Source organism: Juglans regia, chromosome 11 (genome assembly GCF_001411555.2).
Source record: "Juglans regia cultivar Chandler chromosome 11, Walnut 2.0, whole genome shotgun sequence".
Classification (NCBI taxonomy): Eukaryota; Viridiplantae; Streptophyta; class Magnoliopsida; order Fagales; family Juglandaceae; genus Juglans; species Juglans regia.
In genome coordinates, this window is record NC_049911.1 from 4,765,624 (window position 1) to 4,781,209 (window position 15,586).

Sequence of the window (15,586 nt, forward strand, 5' to 3'; positions counted from 1 at the left end):
GAGAGAACAAGCACGTTGATGTCAGGTATAATTTCCTTAGATTGTTATAGAGGGTGTGATAGAAATTCAGAAGATTGCTACTATTGAGAATCTAGCAGATATGATGACAAAGCCAGTTCTAGTATACAAGTTCAAACTCTATTTGGACTTGATTAGTGTTTGGGGTCAGTGATTCCCTAAGGGGATTTGGTGGACGGGGTTGGCTCTTTGGTTAATGGATTTTGTTTAGGCTTGACAGAATTAAAGTCATGGTAGAGATTTGTTGAAAGGTGGCTTAATTCATGTTGAAAAAGCGCCTCCATAGGTTGTTCGCTTGAGCGGTGTCTCTGTCGTTAGAGCAAATCTTCAGAAAGTGAGTTCGCTCATCAAGTGCTTGACAGTCAGCTCGAGTTGGATGCAACCCGTGAGTTTGCTCAACACACGCTTAATAGTCAACTAGAGCAGGATGCCAACCTAAGAGATCGCTCAACACCCGCTTGACAGTCAACTCGATCAGGATGCCAACTCGAGAATTCGCATGACACTAGCTTGACAGTTAGCTCAAGCGAGAGCCAACCTTAATGTTCACTCGAGTACCGCTTGACACTTCGCTTGAACGAATATTCGTATTCCAGGGTTTCGTGCTGTTTTAGTATAAATACAAAATGTTTTCATCATATTTCACACTTTTGCACTCCTGAGCAGCCGAATAGAGAGAGAAAGAGAGAGAGAGAGAGAGTGAGTGTGTGTGTTTGTGTGGTCCTCTTGTTACTATTCCAAGATTTTATTTGGTGTATTGGGGTCTTGGAATTGAAGATTTTGTAATGAATAAATATAGATAGAAATTACTATTGGGAGCATCCTTTTTGCACACATGATGTTGCATCATCTAGACCACATATCTCCCCAAGTGAGTGTTGGGAACAATTAACTAGAAGCAACCACGCAGTGAGTGCAAAGTGTGCACTGCTATAGTGACTTTTCTCTAGCATTACTCTTTTGTAATTGATCCCTTGTACTCCATCTTTGTTGATAGTCATTGAGACTGACCCCGCCAGTGGACGTAGGAAATTATGGATGCAGTTGAAGGCAAGTATGAATTGAGGTTTGATACTTGTATATAATTATTGTTAGATAAGTATAATAGAATTTGCATGAAAGAGAATGAAAGCGTGAACGATCATGTACTTCAAATGAAATTAATTGTGAAAGAATTATTTGATGTTGGTCATCTTCTTACTGATAAAATGCAAATTACAAACATACTCAATAGTCTTCATTTATCATGGGATCACATCATTACTTAACACATAGTAGAAATGAAATAATAATGATTTCACTTCCCATATTTTTGGTTCTTGAAGAAGAAAAGATGAAGAAGAGGAACAGAGAGAATGGATCATCCAATTTAATAATGGCTCAAGACTCTTTTTCCATATAACAAGATGAATTGAAAAAGAGGCGAAGTAAACTATTAAATGGAAACTATTTCAAATGTGTGAAGAACGGGTTTTAGTTAAGATGTTTTTATGGGGTTTTGGGAAGGGAAAGAAAAAAAAAAGTTGAATAAAAATACTATATAGTTAAAATATTGCTAGAATATAATTTTTTAATATAATTTTCGTTTTGAGATTTAAAAAAATTGAATTGTTTTCTGTATTTTGTTTAGAAGTTTGAAAAATTATAATAATTAGATGAAAAAGTTAAAAATTTAAAAATTAAAAATTTAAATAATATTTTAATATTAAAATAAGATAAGATGAAATGATCGAAACCATCTGTCAAACCAGATCGGCCTTAGATGGCAATAACCAGCATTGCATATGTAGGCTTAAGTCAGAAAACAAGTTGAACAGAATTTTAGAATTCAAATGGCAAACGGCACGTCTTCTAGGGCTAGCTAGCACTACCGGTCACCAGCAGTAACCAAGTATCCATATATCAGTGTCTTGATGTACTCTCTTCGCATCATATTCCCCCACGTTCTGCTCCATTCTTCTATATATTTTCAGAAAGGCCTCCATTGGCGTGAATAAAAGAACTCGAGACAACATTTACAAAACAGCATCTGTTGCAGTCTAGCGAGAAAAAATGCAAACTTTTTAAGGTGACAGCTAATGGGTATTTGTCAATCAATATCAAAATTCAAATTCATGCATTGCATTCACATGATTTACACAGTTTTCTGCCTTCAATTTGGTTTTCCATCTTCACACTTGTTTAATTAGTTGTTTATTCCCTCCACCCAAACAAAAAACAAATGCTTTTTACCAGCACCAAAGAACGTAGGACCCATATCTTTCCGTACCATGGCCCGGACGTACCATACCCACCACCCCCCCTCTTCCCCATTCTTTTTGTTTATAAATTCCAACTCTTCTCACCTTTCTGCAAACCCCTCTCTATAGCATTCTCTTCCCCGTCCTCTCCCTCCTCCAAACGCATGAGAGAAGGAACAAGTCCAAGTTCTTCAAGTGATGGACAGCCAGGATCTTTCTTCGCCACCCCACATGGACGCATCTCGTCCATCCCTTGGTTTCCCTCTCGGTACTGCCCTCCTCCTCATCATCATCTTCAGCTTGAGTGGAATCTTCTCCTGCTGCTATCACTGGGACAGGTTCAGATCTCTGCACCACTCTTTCTCCCAGGACGACCCAGATCACGATACAGATATCGAAGCTTCACCCTCCAAATCTAAACCCATATGCACGGTAAATATATAAACCAATAGTTTAATCTAAGTCGGTGATAATTTATTCTCTGTTTCATTGTTTGTTTCAGAATTTTTACAGTGACTGACGTATATTTTCTGGGTTGTTCTTTTTTAATAGAATCTAAAGCAAAATCAAAGCCAAAGCTTGCCTGTGTTGATGCCTGGGGATCGGATTCCAAAGTTCATAGCATTGCCATGCCCATGTGAACCTCCACGTCCAGAAAAAGTTGTGGTAAAAGTGCAGAAGCCACTGAAGCCACCACCTCGCCTGCCAGTGCCTTTGTATTAGCCACCCCCCCCCCCCAAAAAAAATAAAATAAAGGACTCATAAATTGATGTATATATATGTGACAACGATGGAAGCATATTTTAATTTTTACCAATTGCAATATTTCCCCTTGTGATAGTTCGATTTTTACTAATATTGTTTGGCCCATGAGAAAAGGTCGATTTGTAATTTTTTTTTTTACCATTTCATCATGATTTCCCCAAGTTTTGTACAAATCTTGTACATATCCAAATAGAAGGAAGATTATTCAGTGGCAGCTTGATTAAATTCCATTTTTTGGTTGCTTAAGTTTCAATGCTGGCTTGATTTTATTAATTGGGTCATGTAATTGACAGAGACTATGCTTCTTTATTATTGTTTTATTGGCCTATAACTTGCTCTATTGGAAGCCTCCTCATGAGTTTGATCTGAAGAACTTGAACCTTTTGTTTAATTAGCTACCAAGCTTTACCCAAATTTAGCCAAACTGTAATGAGATGACCAATAAAATAGGGAAATCTGAGTATGATTGAGGATTTTTTTAATTTTTATTTTACAAAATATTTTTTTAAAGTATGATGGAGTTGGGTTCGTGTATTTTCTTCTTTTCTAGAGAATATAATGGAGTTGTTCGTAGCGTACTCTGTTCTCGATTTGTTGGTTTATTATATATTACAGTGTGTAGAATTGGCCATGGGTTTCGTCATGCAGGAGAGTGGACATTTAAAAAAGAGTAATTTTATATATAATCGTGAAGTGCGTAAACGCTACGTTATCATTTTAAAAAAAATAAGATCTATTATTAAAAATTTAATTAATTAATTTTTTTTTCATATAAATCCTATATTGTATTCACTTTTTTCAAAACGGTTATACAACAGTTTGCACAATTCAAGCGATGATACTACTTTATATATGTGTGTATATATATGTTGAAAGAATGCGTACTGAGTTAGACGGGCTTAGTTTGCAAAATCAACGTTGGTCTTTTAAGAGGCATAAATTTAGGCAATCCTAAAAGATTTTTACTTTTTACTTTTTATTTTTTATTTGAAAAGAAATAAGAATTTCATTAAAATAATCAGGTAATACAGGATTTATCAGACTGAATCACATACATAACATCCAAGGGACAATCCTCAATCTATACAGACTTATTTTTTAAACTTATATCAATTTTTACAGCATTGTGAGCAGCCTGATTGCTACATCTTCTGGTAAAGCATAATTTCCATCCAACTCGAGTAGAAAATAAAACCTATATATCCTTAATCAGTTGGCCCTCCGAAGATAAATCATCAGTGTTCCCATTAACCCCATCAACCACATGTTTAGCATCGCCCTCAAATAGCTCATTGTTAAGATTCATCTCTTGACAGAGAATACCTCTTAGAAGAGCATAACATGAGAAGGCAGAACCCTGCATCCTCGAAGCAGCCACCACGATCTCAACCTCCCGCCTGCTGTTTCTCACCACAATACCAAGCCCATAAGTCTCTTCTAATCCAGCATCAAAATTTAGTTTGCACAAGGGATTAGCTGGTGGTCTCCACCTCATATCAAATACCTGTCGAGGGATACAGTCAACATTAGACATTGAGTGCTGATGGATGTCTTGATAAACCTCCATATCAATTAAAGCAAATCTAAGTAGAATAGACGGGGCATTAAAATTATTATTAAAAACAAAGCAATTCCTCCTAGTCCATAACTTGTAAAATATTGCAGCCACTTGCACTGAAGTCACATCATCCAATCTTCTAAATAAACCATCTCAAAACTGTTTAAAGTCATGGAAATTGGAGTTCCATTTCCTTAGAGGACTATCGTGATCACCCCAAACATCCATTGATGCAGGGCAATTCTAAAGAACATGAATGATAGACTCCTCATCCCTCAAACATACTGGACATAACTCATCCTCTACTATCAATTTTTTCCTCAACATTTGCTTTGTTGGTAAAATTTCATTGAGAGCCTTCTAGAGAAATTGTTTAATTTTCTCTGGGATTTTCAAGTGCCATAACTGCCTCCAAATCTTCTCACTAGCCTCTCCATTCGATGACTCTCATTGAGATTGCTTTGACAATTCACAATACAAGACATAAGCACTTTTCACTGAAAAAATCCCCTTTGTATGTCTTGACCATATCAGCCCAAGTATGTATTGAAAGCATTAAGTATATATGACTTCGAAGTCAAGCATATAGGCTGTTCTCACTTTTCATGAGTATGTTGATAAGTATGTCAAATCTTTAATCTTTCAAATGAGTTTGGTTGTGGTTGGTATATATGGCTCCTTTTGCTCTAATGTTTGTCTTAGATAGAGGAAAGTAGTTAACCATTACTTAGTAATTCTAACACTTGTCTGCCACGTCCTAATAACGACATTAATTTATCAAAATAATAATAATTACAACGTTAATTGAGCATCCAAGATACTTTTTTTTTTTTAATAGAACATCCAAGATACTTGATTGGGCCAAGATGTGCATCCTTTACAAATGTTTTAATCATAATACATTTAGGCCTTGTTTGGGAACTATTTTATCTCATCTTCTTCTCAAACATTACAAATAGAAACATATTTTAGTATCAGATTTTTTACTTTTTCATCTAATCAAAATAATTCAACATTTTTAAATTCTAAAACAAAATTAATATTTAAAAAAATTATATTTTAACAATATTTTAACTTTACAATATTTTTATTCAATTTTATTTTTTTCTCTCAATTTTCAAAACTCAATAAAATATCTTAACTCAAACTATTTCATTACTATTCAAAGATTTCTCATCTCATCTTATTCTTCAAATAAGCTCTTAGTGAAAGATCACAATTTATAAAAGAGTAATACTAAATATAAGTACAGGGCCTTCAAATTCTTTAAAAAAAAATAGAACTCTTAATAAAAGTATAAGTTTTTTAAAAGACGTCTCATTTTTTTTCCAAAAAGGTTGCGGGATGTTCACACACTCTAAGCATGCACAAATAATTCTCCTTGATGAAATAGAAAGTAGAGATTTAGGATTAGTTTGGGTAGTATTATTCATTATTTTATTATTATTTTTTACATATTTTTCATTATTATTTACTATTATATTTTATTATTACTTTTAACTACTATTCACAGAATATCTGACATCACCTCACTGCTCAAACGCATCCTAGAATTCATAATTTTGAAGGATAGACTTCCACGTTCTTAGAAAATTATGTCGGTGTATGTTTTTATCTTATTATTCTTACAATCTCTCTCCCCTATAAGATCAGTTATTTCAAGTTGGATCTATGGTTTTATTTCATTGTCTTCAAATTAAATGTGAAATAACAGCCTTGTGCAATAAAATTCATGATGAGCAGTAAAGAGAGACAAAACATGGAGTCCAATTACTCCAAATGAATATCATGACATTTATTATATCCTAATTTAAAACTTGGTTAAATAAGACCACTTTCTATTCGATCTTTTGCCAATACTCGAAGATTGTACTGATCCTTAGACCATCCGTGCTTGTTGAGGTACATTTCCCTTTCTTTCTTTCTTGTTTACATTCCTTTCCACCCGTACTGTACTCTGACATTGACCTCTTTTCTTTCTTTAATTTTAGACTCAAATAAATAAATAAATAAATAAATAAATAAATAAATAAATAAAGAGCTTGTCCCCACTGCGCCCATCCACACTTTTTCTTACGCCACTCAAATTAACATCATCAATCTTACTCAAGAAAATCACACTTTTTCTCTTTAGCTTTCGTGGCTTCTTTGATTTGGTCATTTTAAACATCACAGCAAAGATGGAAACGTAATTTGTCCCAAATGGTTTGTTTGTTTTTTCTTTTTTCTTTATGATAATGATATTTGTTTACCACCAACCCTTTTCGTGGATGTCTTTTTGCAAGTTGATTTGAATGCTTGATTGGTAAGGCCAATCAATTTGAGAAACCATTTAATCAAAACGGGACTCAATAATCTTATCAATTTCTAAATTTGTTAGGATTTAATCAGTCATGTGTACCCGTTTAGATTCAGAGATGAGTTGAATAAAATATTATTAGAATATTATTTTTTAATATTATTATTATTTTGATATTTGAAAAAAGTTGAATTATTTATTATATTTTGTGTGAAAATTTAAAAAAATTATAATAATGAGATGAGATGAAATGAGCTGATGTTAGTTTTCAATCCAAACTAGATCTTGCTCAATACCCTATTCTACAAAGGTTTTTTCGACTTATATTATAGAGAATTTTTGTTTTTTGACTGTCTAGTCGTTGCAATCAATTCTTAAGATAAAGAGAATTCAATTAACTTGACTTCTTCTATTTATAATTTTTTGTTTTATTGAGGGGCTCATTCTAAATATAAAAAATCTATTTGTTTTATGATATTTTATGTAGTTAGATAAACAATTTTTTAAATAGATTTTTTATTTTTATTTTTTAATTTCAATTTGGTCTATTTAGTATTTATGCCAATGCAACCACCAACTCCATACTTGAGAAAATAGAGAGAGCCTCGAAGAAAACTGAGCCTGGCCCATTTTGTTTGCTTTTGAACTCAAAGAAAGTTCAGTGAAAAAACAGGGATTGTTTAATGGGGACCCTTGCACACCAAATTCACATGGAAACAGGAGCCCCTTCCATAGACAATTCCTGGTGGCTTCTGAGTGGCCTTATCCCAACAGAGCCTGAATGATGTAACATTGCATTTTTCTTTAATAGTGACGAAGATTATTGTCTTAATCCAATGGGAGGAGGAGGACCAACGTATATAGTTTTTAGCAAAAAAGTAGGGAGAGAGAAAAGAAAAGTTGATGATAAATAGGGTGTGTGATGTTTTTTTATAAGATTTGAGTGTATTTTTTATAAGCTGTGAAGTGTAGGATAATAAATAATAACTGATGAGAAGATTTTTTCTAAAAAAATAATCAAGAATCTTTCGAGAAAGGGCAGATTCTCTCATGTCTAGTTGTATAAAACAATAATCAAGAATCTTTCGATTCTTCTAGGGTTTGAATTAATTGGGTTTGATGCAATGACCATTAAATGTGGAATTAAATTATATATATATATATATATATATAAATGAGATTGTGAAATATACTTATAATAAACAACTCAATCCTAAATATGATCACATCAAACTAAAGTGATACAAATTCTACTAGGAAAAAAAAGGAAAAATTTTCGAATATTTCTTTAGATTTTCTTTCTCTCCTTCCAAACATCAATATATAAAAAAAGAAAAAGAAAACATGAATATTTAATTGTCAAAACATCTTTATCTTAATTTCCATAATAAACAAAAAGAGAAAGCAACTTTTACAAAACTTCAAAGAAAATCTTGTAAAAAGCTTATTATTCCGTTCATATTTTCAATGGATCTTGCCGATTTTCAAATTTCAATAAAAACACCACCACGAAACTTTCTCAGTTTAATTAAACACATATTTAAAGGGTCCAATCACTTTTATAAAAGCTTATATATATATATATATGTATATATATATATATAATCTTATCTCTAAAAGTTGTCAAAAATTTCAAGAAAATCTTAAGCATAAACATCCCAACACGAGACTAAAGATCATGTTGATTGGAGTGGGGTACTACTAAAACACAAGAAAGCATTCAAGTACTTGTATAATGAGTTATAGTGGAAATCCTCGTAATAAAGTTAGGTATAAATCATAGAAAGCATGCATTATTTACAATGATTAATTTTCCTTTCCTTTCCTTTCCTTTCCTCTAGCGAGTATACTCGTACCTCTAGGATTAGTTGAAGAGTTGTTCATGTAAATCATGTAATCGACCAGCTGCTTGGAACCATCCAATATGGTGATCGATCTAGCACTAGAAGATCATAGATCATAGATATCTTAATTATTTATTAGATTCTTTGTGAAGGATCGATATTAATTGTTTTATAAGATTAGTGGTGGAGAATTAATTAAACCAAACACAAAATTAGGTAGATAAGTGTCTTCTTTTCAAAGAATACTATAATGTGGTTTGGGTCATGCAGCTAATAAGAACATTACTCATCAAGTTGCATGAGTAGCAGCCGGGGTGCTAGCTTATTCTCCAACATATATGCATGCTTAATTTTCTGTTTCCATGCAATCTGGTCTTTGTTTTATTTTCCTCTTTCATCACCTCATGAAAAGAAGATTCTGTTTAGATCATTATGGTCTAGCATGCCTATTTTTAGCTCTGATTTTGTTTTAATTGCCATGTATATCTAATTCTCTCTGATCTCTTGCATTTCATTTATTCTTTATAATCACGAAGAACCAATAGTACTTATGAGATGGAACGGGTTAGAAAGTGAGAAATAATGACATGTCATGCTTTATATACCTATTTCTCACAAACGTTATAAAGTTTATAGAAATACTCATTTCTCTCCATGAAAGATCAAATAGGAGGAGTGGGGTAACTCCTTATAAAGAATAGGATGAGTTTGTTCCTAAGCTGTGTGAGACTTCTCAACACACCCTCTCACGTGTGAGCCGGTATTTTCGGTACCATCATTGTGGATAGGTTGTAGGAACCCATCATCTGTCATAGATGAACTTGGCCTTGATACCATGAAGAAATTCATGAGCTTAACTCATCTCATAAAATCGATTCTATAAGAGATGATTGCTCATGTCTTATAAACATTCCCAAGACCTAATCCATAGGCAATGTGAGATTATTCTTCAATATCATCCCTCACTTGCAAGCCAGTATTTTTCCTGGTTCTTGTCACGAGGTAAGTAGTTGTGAGCTCTTATTCGTCCTATGACAGACTCTGATATCATATAGAAATACTCATTTCTAGAAATACTCATTTCTCTCCATAAATAGCCTAATAGGAGGAGTGAAGTAACTCCTTATAAAGACTAGGATGAGTTTGTTCCTAAGCCGTGTGAGACTTCTCAACAAAGCGAAGCTCGATTTTGAAACCATGTTCTTATTTATGTTTTGAGAGTGCTTGATGATCTTTTCAACCAAAATCTTGCACACACAAGCCTCATGAAAGTGTGAATGTTAAGACCTAATTTTTGTGTTGAACCGTGATATATTATATATAGAGACATGGATGTAAAAATCAATTCACTGCAAATTCATTGTACATGGATGCAAAAATATTCGTATCTCAAATATTTCTGTTTTGGATTACTCAAAGTTAAAAATATAATCACGTGAAATTCTTAAGCAAATTAAAGTGCGAAAACAAGAGCTTCTAACATTGAAAATCATGATTCGAGAACAAGTATATATTTAGCATAAATATGCCATTGATCTATATCTTGATCTCTCACCTTGAGAAGTAAATTAGATATTTGGTAGAGTACCATGTATGTACTTCGTGTTCAAGATAACTTCTACTTATAATATATAACTTGTGTTTTAGGAATGAAAATGGTAGAATTTTTAGGGTATTCTATCATATAAATGATTGAGATCTTCTTAATACGATTAAATATTTATTAGAAAATTCAATATTTGTCATGATCGGAGTATTTACCATATTAAATAAATTTTGAAGATAATAAATGATCGATGGAAAATTTCCAGCCAATTAATTTGAAATCATAACTAAGAGTTAAATAAACACATGAAATAACATTAAGTGAAATTTGTTCCTCATTCCTTATTTTTAATAGGAAATAAAGGAATAAAAGGAACAGAGGTTTTATTGAAATCATAAAGGAGCCCACTGCAGTTGGGTTCCGGCCCAAGGGAAGCTCTTGTTTTCGTAGCCTTCTGTCACGAGAAAGCCCGCTTCTGTTCAGTTTGAATAGCGGATCTTCCGAATCTTTCCCTCCCAAACCTCTCTCCATACGGGTCGAAGTCTTGACTCTTGACCACCAAGTGTTCGTGAAAATGCCTTGTCGAAATCTCATCGGTAGCAGTAGCACCGAGCAACGCAAGAAACTCCGCAGATCTCCGAGATTTCTCTACCAAAAAAACACCCCAGAATCAAAGCAACCCACGAATCTTCGAAGATCCCCGAGACTCCACCAGAAGAGTGCAACTTCAGAACTCGAAGATCCGAAAACCCCCAAGTCCAAATCCAGAAACAACAGGGCACGTCCTTTGGACCCTTCTCTCAGCTCAGCGAAAGAGAACAAGGATAACCCGGTAAAGGACTCACAGAGAACAAGAAAATCTGATCGTGGGGCGAGAAATTGCTGGAATTTAAGGTCTGGGTCGAGGAGATCTCCAAGGTTGAACAATGCGGTCGAGGCGTTTCGGGGTCTCAGACGTTCTCCGAGGTTTTCTAGTCATAAAAATGTCGTTGATGAAAGGATAGATTATGTGGATAAAACTTTTGAGAAAAGGAGGAAATCTGATATTGGGTTCAATAGTTGTCGGAGTTCTGCGTCGCGCAAGTCTCCCAGATTGGATAGTGGTATTGATGTTGGAGGTCTTAGAAAATCACAGAGGATTTATAATCAGCAAAATGTTATTCATGAACATGTCGAGAAGAGTGGCAACGCGAACTACTTGGATAAAGAGGAAACAGATAATGGAAAAGCTGGAAAGGGGGCGATTCCTTGCGAACAGGTTTCAGGGAAACGTGATGGGCGGACTTGGGTGACAAGGGGGAGTTCTATTGGCCCTGAAGTTATCGTGGAAGGTGACGAGAGGAAGGCTGATATTGTGATTAACAGGAAGAGAAAGTCAGATGACGAATATGATGATATTACTGAAGGGTGGACAAAGGAGCAAGAATTAGCATTGCAGAGAGCATATTTTGCTGCCAAGCCGACCCCCCATTTCTGGAAGAAGGTTTCCAGACTGGTATTTTCCTATCCTAATTTGGAATTTCTTGTTCATTGTTCTGTTTGGAATGCATTTTTGGGAAATATAAATAGCAAGAGCAACGATCATGTTCTTTTCAAGGAGTTACATAGACGCTTGGTTATTGGGTAATGCTTATTTATAAGATATTGATAAAGTTGTAATTCTTGAAGTTTAGATTGTGTAAATTAGCTCAACTTTCATGAACTACTGTTTTCCAGAGAAATCATTGTAGCATGCATTCTAAACTACCAAAATGTTAAACTACCACATTAAACTGCAAAACTTAGCTAATTTGCACCTTAGGTAAACATCAGACTATTAAGATCGTTCCACATGTCCTACTAATATCAATCTTAGTAGTCAGATCTTAACCTACTTTAGGGTACAAACTGAAAAAGGATGGTAGTTTGGAGTGCAAGGAGTAATTTCCCCATAAACAATATTTTTAACATAGAAACAACCCAAAATTTTTATAGCTAGATCTCATTTTGAGTATTTTTCTAAAACTTGTTTCAACATATACTTGCTCTTTAATATTTGAATTAATCTCTGTCAACTATTTGATACAAAATCTCTCTTCCCTGGAGTTAGCTTCCTTGTACATTGCTTTATTGGAATTGTATCAATGGTTGACTTATGTGATACCAAAATTTCTCACAGGTGCCTGGAAAGTCTGCACAGGAGTGCTTTGATAAAGTGCACTCTGACAATTTAACCCCACTCCAACCTCGTCCTCGATCAAGGACTAAGAAAGCACAATCTTCACCCCTTCAACATTTTTCGCTTTCTGCAAGTAGATTACTTAAACCAAGGGCTAAAAGGTTGAATTGCAATAAACAGAAGACTCATCTACTCTCACAAAAAACCGTAAGACACTTGTTACAAAAGCATTATCATGTGGACCAGGATTATGAAGCTGATCTATTTTCAGTGCTTGAATCCAATATGGATACATCTAATCAAGCTGTTCAGCCGGGTGTTATACTTTCCACCCCAAAACAATTAGTGGAAAAACATGATCTTTTCCAGAAGTTCCGTGAGAGATCTTCATCTGTCCATAAAAAGCCCATTCCAAGATTTAGTAGCTCATCTTTGAAGACTCTTGTCAGTCCTCCAGTACTGAAGCAAGTAAAAAACAGGGTCTTACATGAGAAGTACATTGACCAATTACATTGTAGGGAAGCCAAAAGAAAAGCAGCATCAGCACGGGCAGAAAAATCCTCTGTAGTTAAAGAGGATACAAAAGATATCCATAATCAGAATATTGATGTGGTTAGAGCTGCAAAGAATGCTTTGGTTTATGATGCTAGAAATGTTATCGATCAGTATCAACATTCCCAAGCCATTGACATGAGCAACTCAGATTTCAACGATGGTGATGATGTTGACAGCAATGATGATGAAGGTGAAGATGAAATTTAGCCACATAATTCATTAAAAGCTTCAAGATCATCAATTGAGATGTAGATTTCCTTACATTGCTAATTGAAGCTTTCAGGTGTAGCTGCTGACTTTGAATCCTGTATAATATTATAACCCATTTCGAAAATCCTATGTTGGGCAAATTTTGTTGAACATAATGGTGAAATAAATATGATGGTTCCCTTTCTTTCAAATTTACGAGTAAATATTTATTATCTTTTATCTTATATTGAGGAATGATAGCTGTCAGGTGCAATACATGTGGCTTGGTTTATTATATATGGATCATTGTATCTTCCCATCTCTAAGTTACCTAAATGCGGCATACGAAAGATTTTATGGGTGGGATATTTCGTCTTGTTTTTGACAAACTCACCTCTAGGAGCGTGAATTGTGGGCTTGAAGACAAGAAAAACAATAATAATATATATAAGCTTTCTTAAGCCGATATGTTTGTAGTTTGAAAAGAAAAATAGCTTGTCCTTCGTAGCTGTGTTCCTGTTCTTCCTTAAATTAATGTTAGCTTATTCCAAGTTCAAGAATGGAGTCCTTATCTTATCTAGAATTTAAAATGGTGCAGCTCCAATCTCATATAACTCTTGATCAGTTGGGTCCTCATGATATAGCATTTATATATATTGACTTATGCTGGATATCATTTGATCAAGGAATAAGAAATCTGCTTTGAACATTTTAATATAACATTTCAGTTGCAAAATAGCAGCTGCAACAGTTCTGGAAAAATTACAGACATCGTGATTACTTGTACAACATCATATAGAATCTTCCTTTGATTATCCTAAGGATAAAATAGAAGCGTGTTACTGAACCTCAACATCGATATAGTGCTTTGAGGTTGCCAGTTTGTGGGTAGTAATCATTGAAAATACAGTACTGCTTTTTGTGGGATCAGACATTGGCGAAAAAAATTCTAAATGCATTTATTATGCTAACTAATATATATTAATAGGCTTTGACATCAGTGACGCATTTGATGTGTCAATATTATAGCCTCTAACTACATATATTAGAGTTGGGATTCATACGTTATAGGCTATAGAGCGAGGAAATGAGATCTTTAATTGTGAATTAAGTTGCTTACTTATCTCAAGGAACTAATTCAAGTTATAATCTGCTACGTGGCCGAATATCAACCGTGTCCAGCTTGCTACCAGGATCATGATGATCCACTGTATTTTCCACATACATAAACATTTATGGAAGTACGGCCTGATCTCAGAAATGAAGTTGCGATCAAACATGTGACTTCTGCTTTTTGTTTTTTGGAACATGTTAATTTTATCTGGCCTGCCTCCCGGCGCAACCATTTATAAAATCCGATAAATTATCATCATCATGTTTTACATCTTGAAATTCTAAACTCATCATGTAATACGTTCATATCATATCATATGAATCAAATAAATTATCGACATTTAATTTACTAATGATCAGGCGTGACCCAAATCTTCTAGTGTGCATTACACTTGAGCTCCCTCTCTCCCTCTCTCTCTCTCTCTCTCTCTCTCTCTCTCATGCACACATATATAAACAGGCACTCTTATATAATCAGGTTCTGAGATTAAATATATGGTTCTAGCTGTGGCATCTTATGATTGAATGATAAGTAATGAATGCGAAATAGTTTTTAAATCATTTAATGTTACATTAATGAGAGGATGATGGCAAAAATATTAATGATCCATGTAAAATTATTAGAGGATGAGGATCGTCATGTATACGGCCAGTAAGGCTATGTATGGCTTTCTCCTTTTAACATCTATGAAATTTCTGATGACATACAATTGATCAGAAGAAACTGATCTGCAAATGAAGTTAATCGATTGACTAGAATTGGAGATCGCTATCAACTCAAGAATTGCATGCAGGATATAATTAATAGATCAAGGGTGTGATGACAATATTCCACTACCCATCTGATGTGCCAAATTACTGATGATCAGTATTTTGGCCTTTACAATGGATGATCAGTTGTTCTATTAATTGCCACTATAATTATATATATGTATATATATATATTCTTTCTTATAATATAAATTCAGAAACAGGCCGAGTCACCATCGATCGTACTTTAATATCCTAAATGCCAATTATTGCTGAATATTCTTATCTACTAGCAACAAGCTGCTTGTTGATATCAATAAGCTACTAATTGTTCTTGATGATGATCAGCTTCTAGAAAGAAGTACTACTTTGATCGAACACCGAATTAATTGATCTCATGTGCATTTATTTCATATACGTTCTCATGATTCCAATACAAACATGCAATTTCAAACTTAAAACAAAATCTACTTTTATTATTTAGACTGCATGGGAAACAAAGGATCCTTGAAAATAAAATAAATAAATAATAATAAAAAAAAAAACAAAGA

At 34.0% G+C, this 15,586-nt stretch overlaps 3 protein-coding genes across 3 annotated transcripts; 2 read left to right on the forward strand and 1 right to left on the reverse strand.

Moving 5' to 3' along the window:
• Positions 1–2,066: 2,066 nt before the first annotated feature.
• On the forward strand, positions 2,067–2,997 carry LOC109013288 (uncharacterized protein At5g65660-like). Its single transcript, XM_018995327.2, has 2 exons — positions 2,067–2,690; positions 2,811–2,997. Exons 1-2 carry the CDS (start codon positions 2,457–2,459, stop codon positions 2,979–2,981), a joined length of 405 nt encoding a protein of 134 aa, XP_018850872.1. The 5' UTR covers positions 2,067–2,456; the 3' UTR covers positions 2,982–2,997.
• A 1,221-nt stretch (positions 2,998–4,218) lies between these two features.
• LOC118349868 lies at positions 4,219–4,590 on the reverse strand. The gene has a single exon (XM_035695794.1). The coding sequence runs from the start codon at positions 4,588–4,590 to the stop codon at positions 4,219–4,221; it is 372 nt and encodes a 123-aa protein (XP_035551687.1).
• A 6,190-nt stretch (positions 4,591–10,780) lies between these two features.
• Positions 10,781–13,367, forward strand: LOC109013270. The gene is made up of 2 exons (XM_018995308.2): positions 10,781–11,765; positions 12,429–13,367. Exons 1-2 carry the CDS (start codon positions 10,845–10,847, stop codon positions 13,188–13,190), a joined length of 1,683 nt encoding a protein of 560 aa, XP_018850853.1. The 5' UTR covers positions 10,781–10,844; the 3' UTR covers positions 13,191–13,367.
• The last annotated feature ends 2,219 nt before the right edge of the window (positions 13,368–15,586 follow it).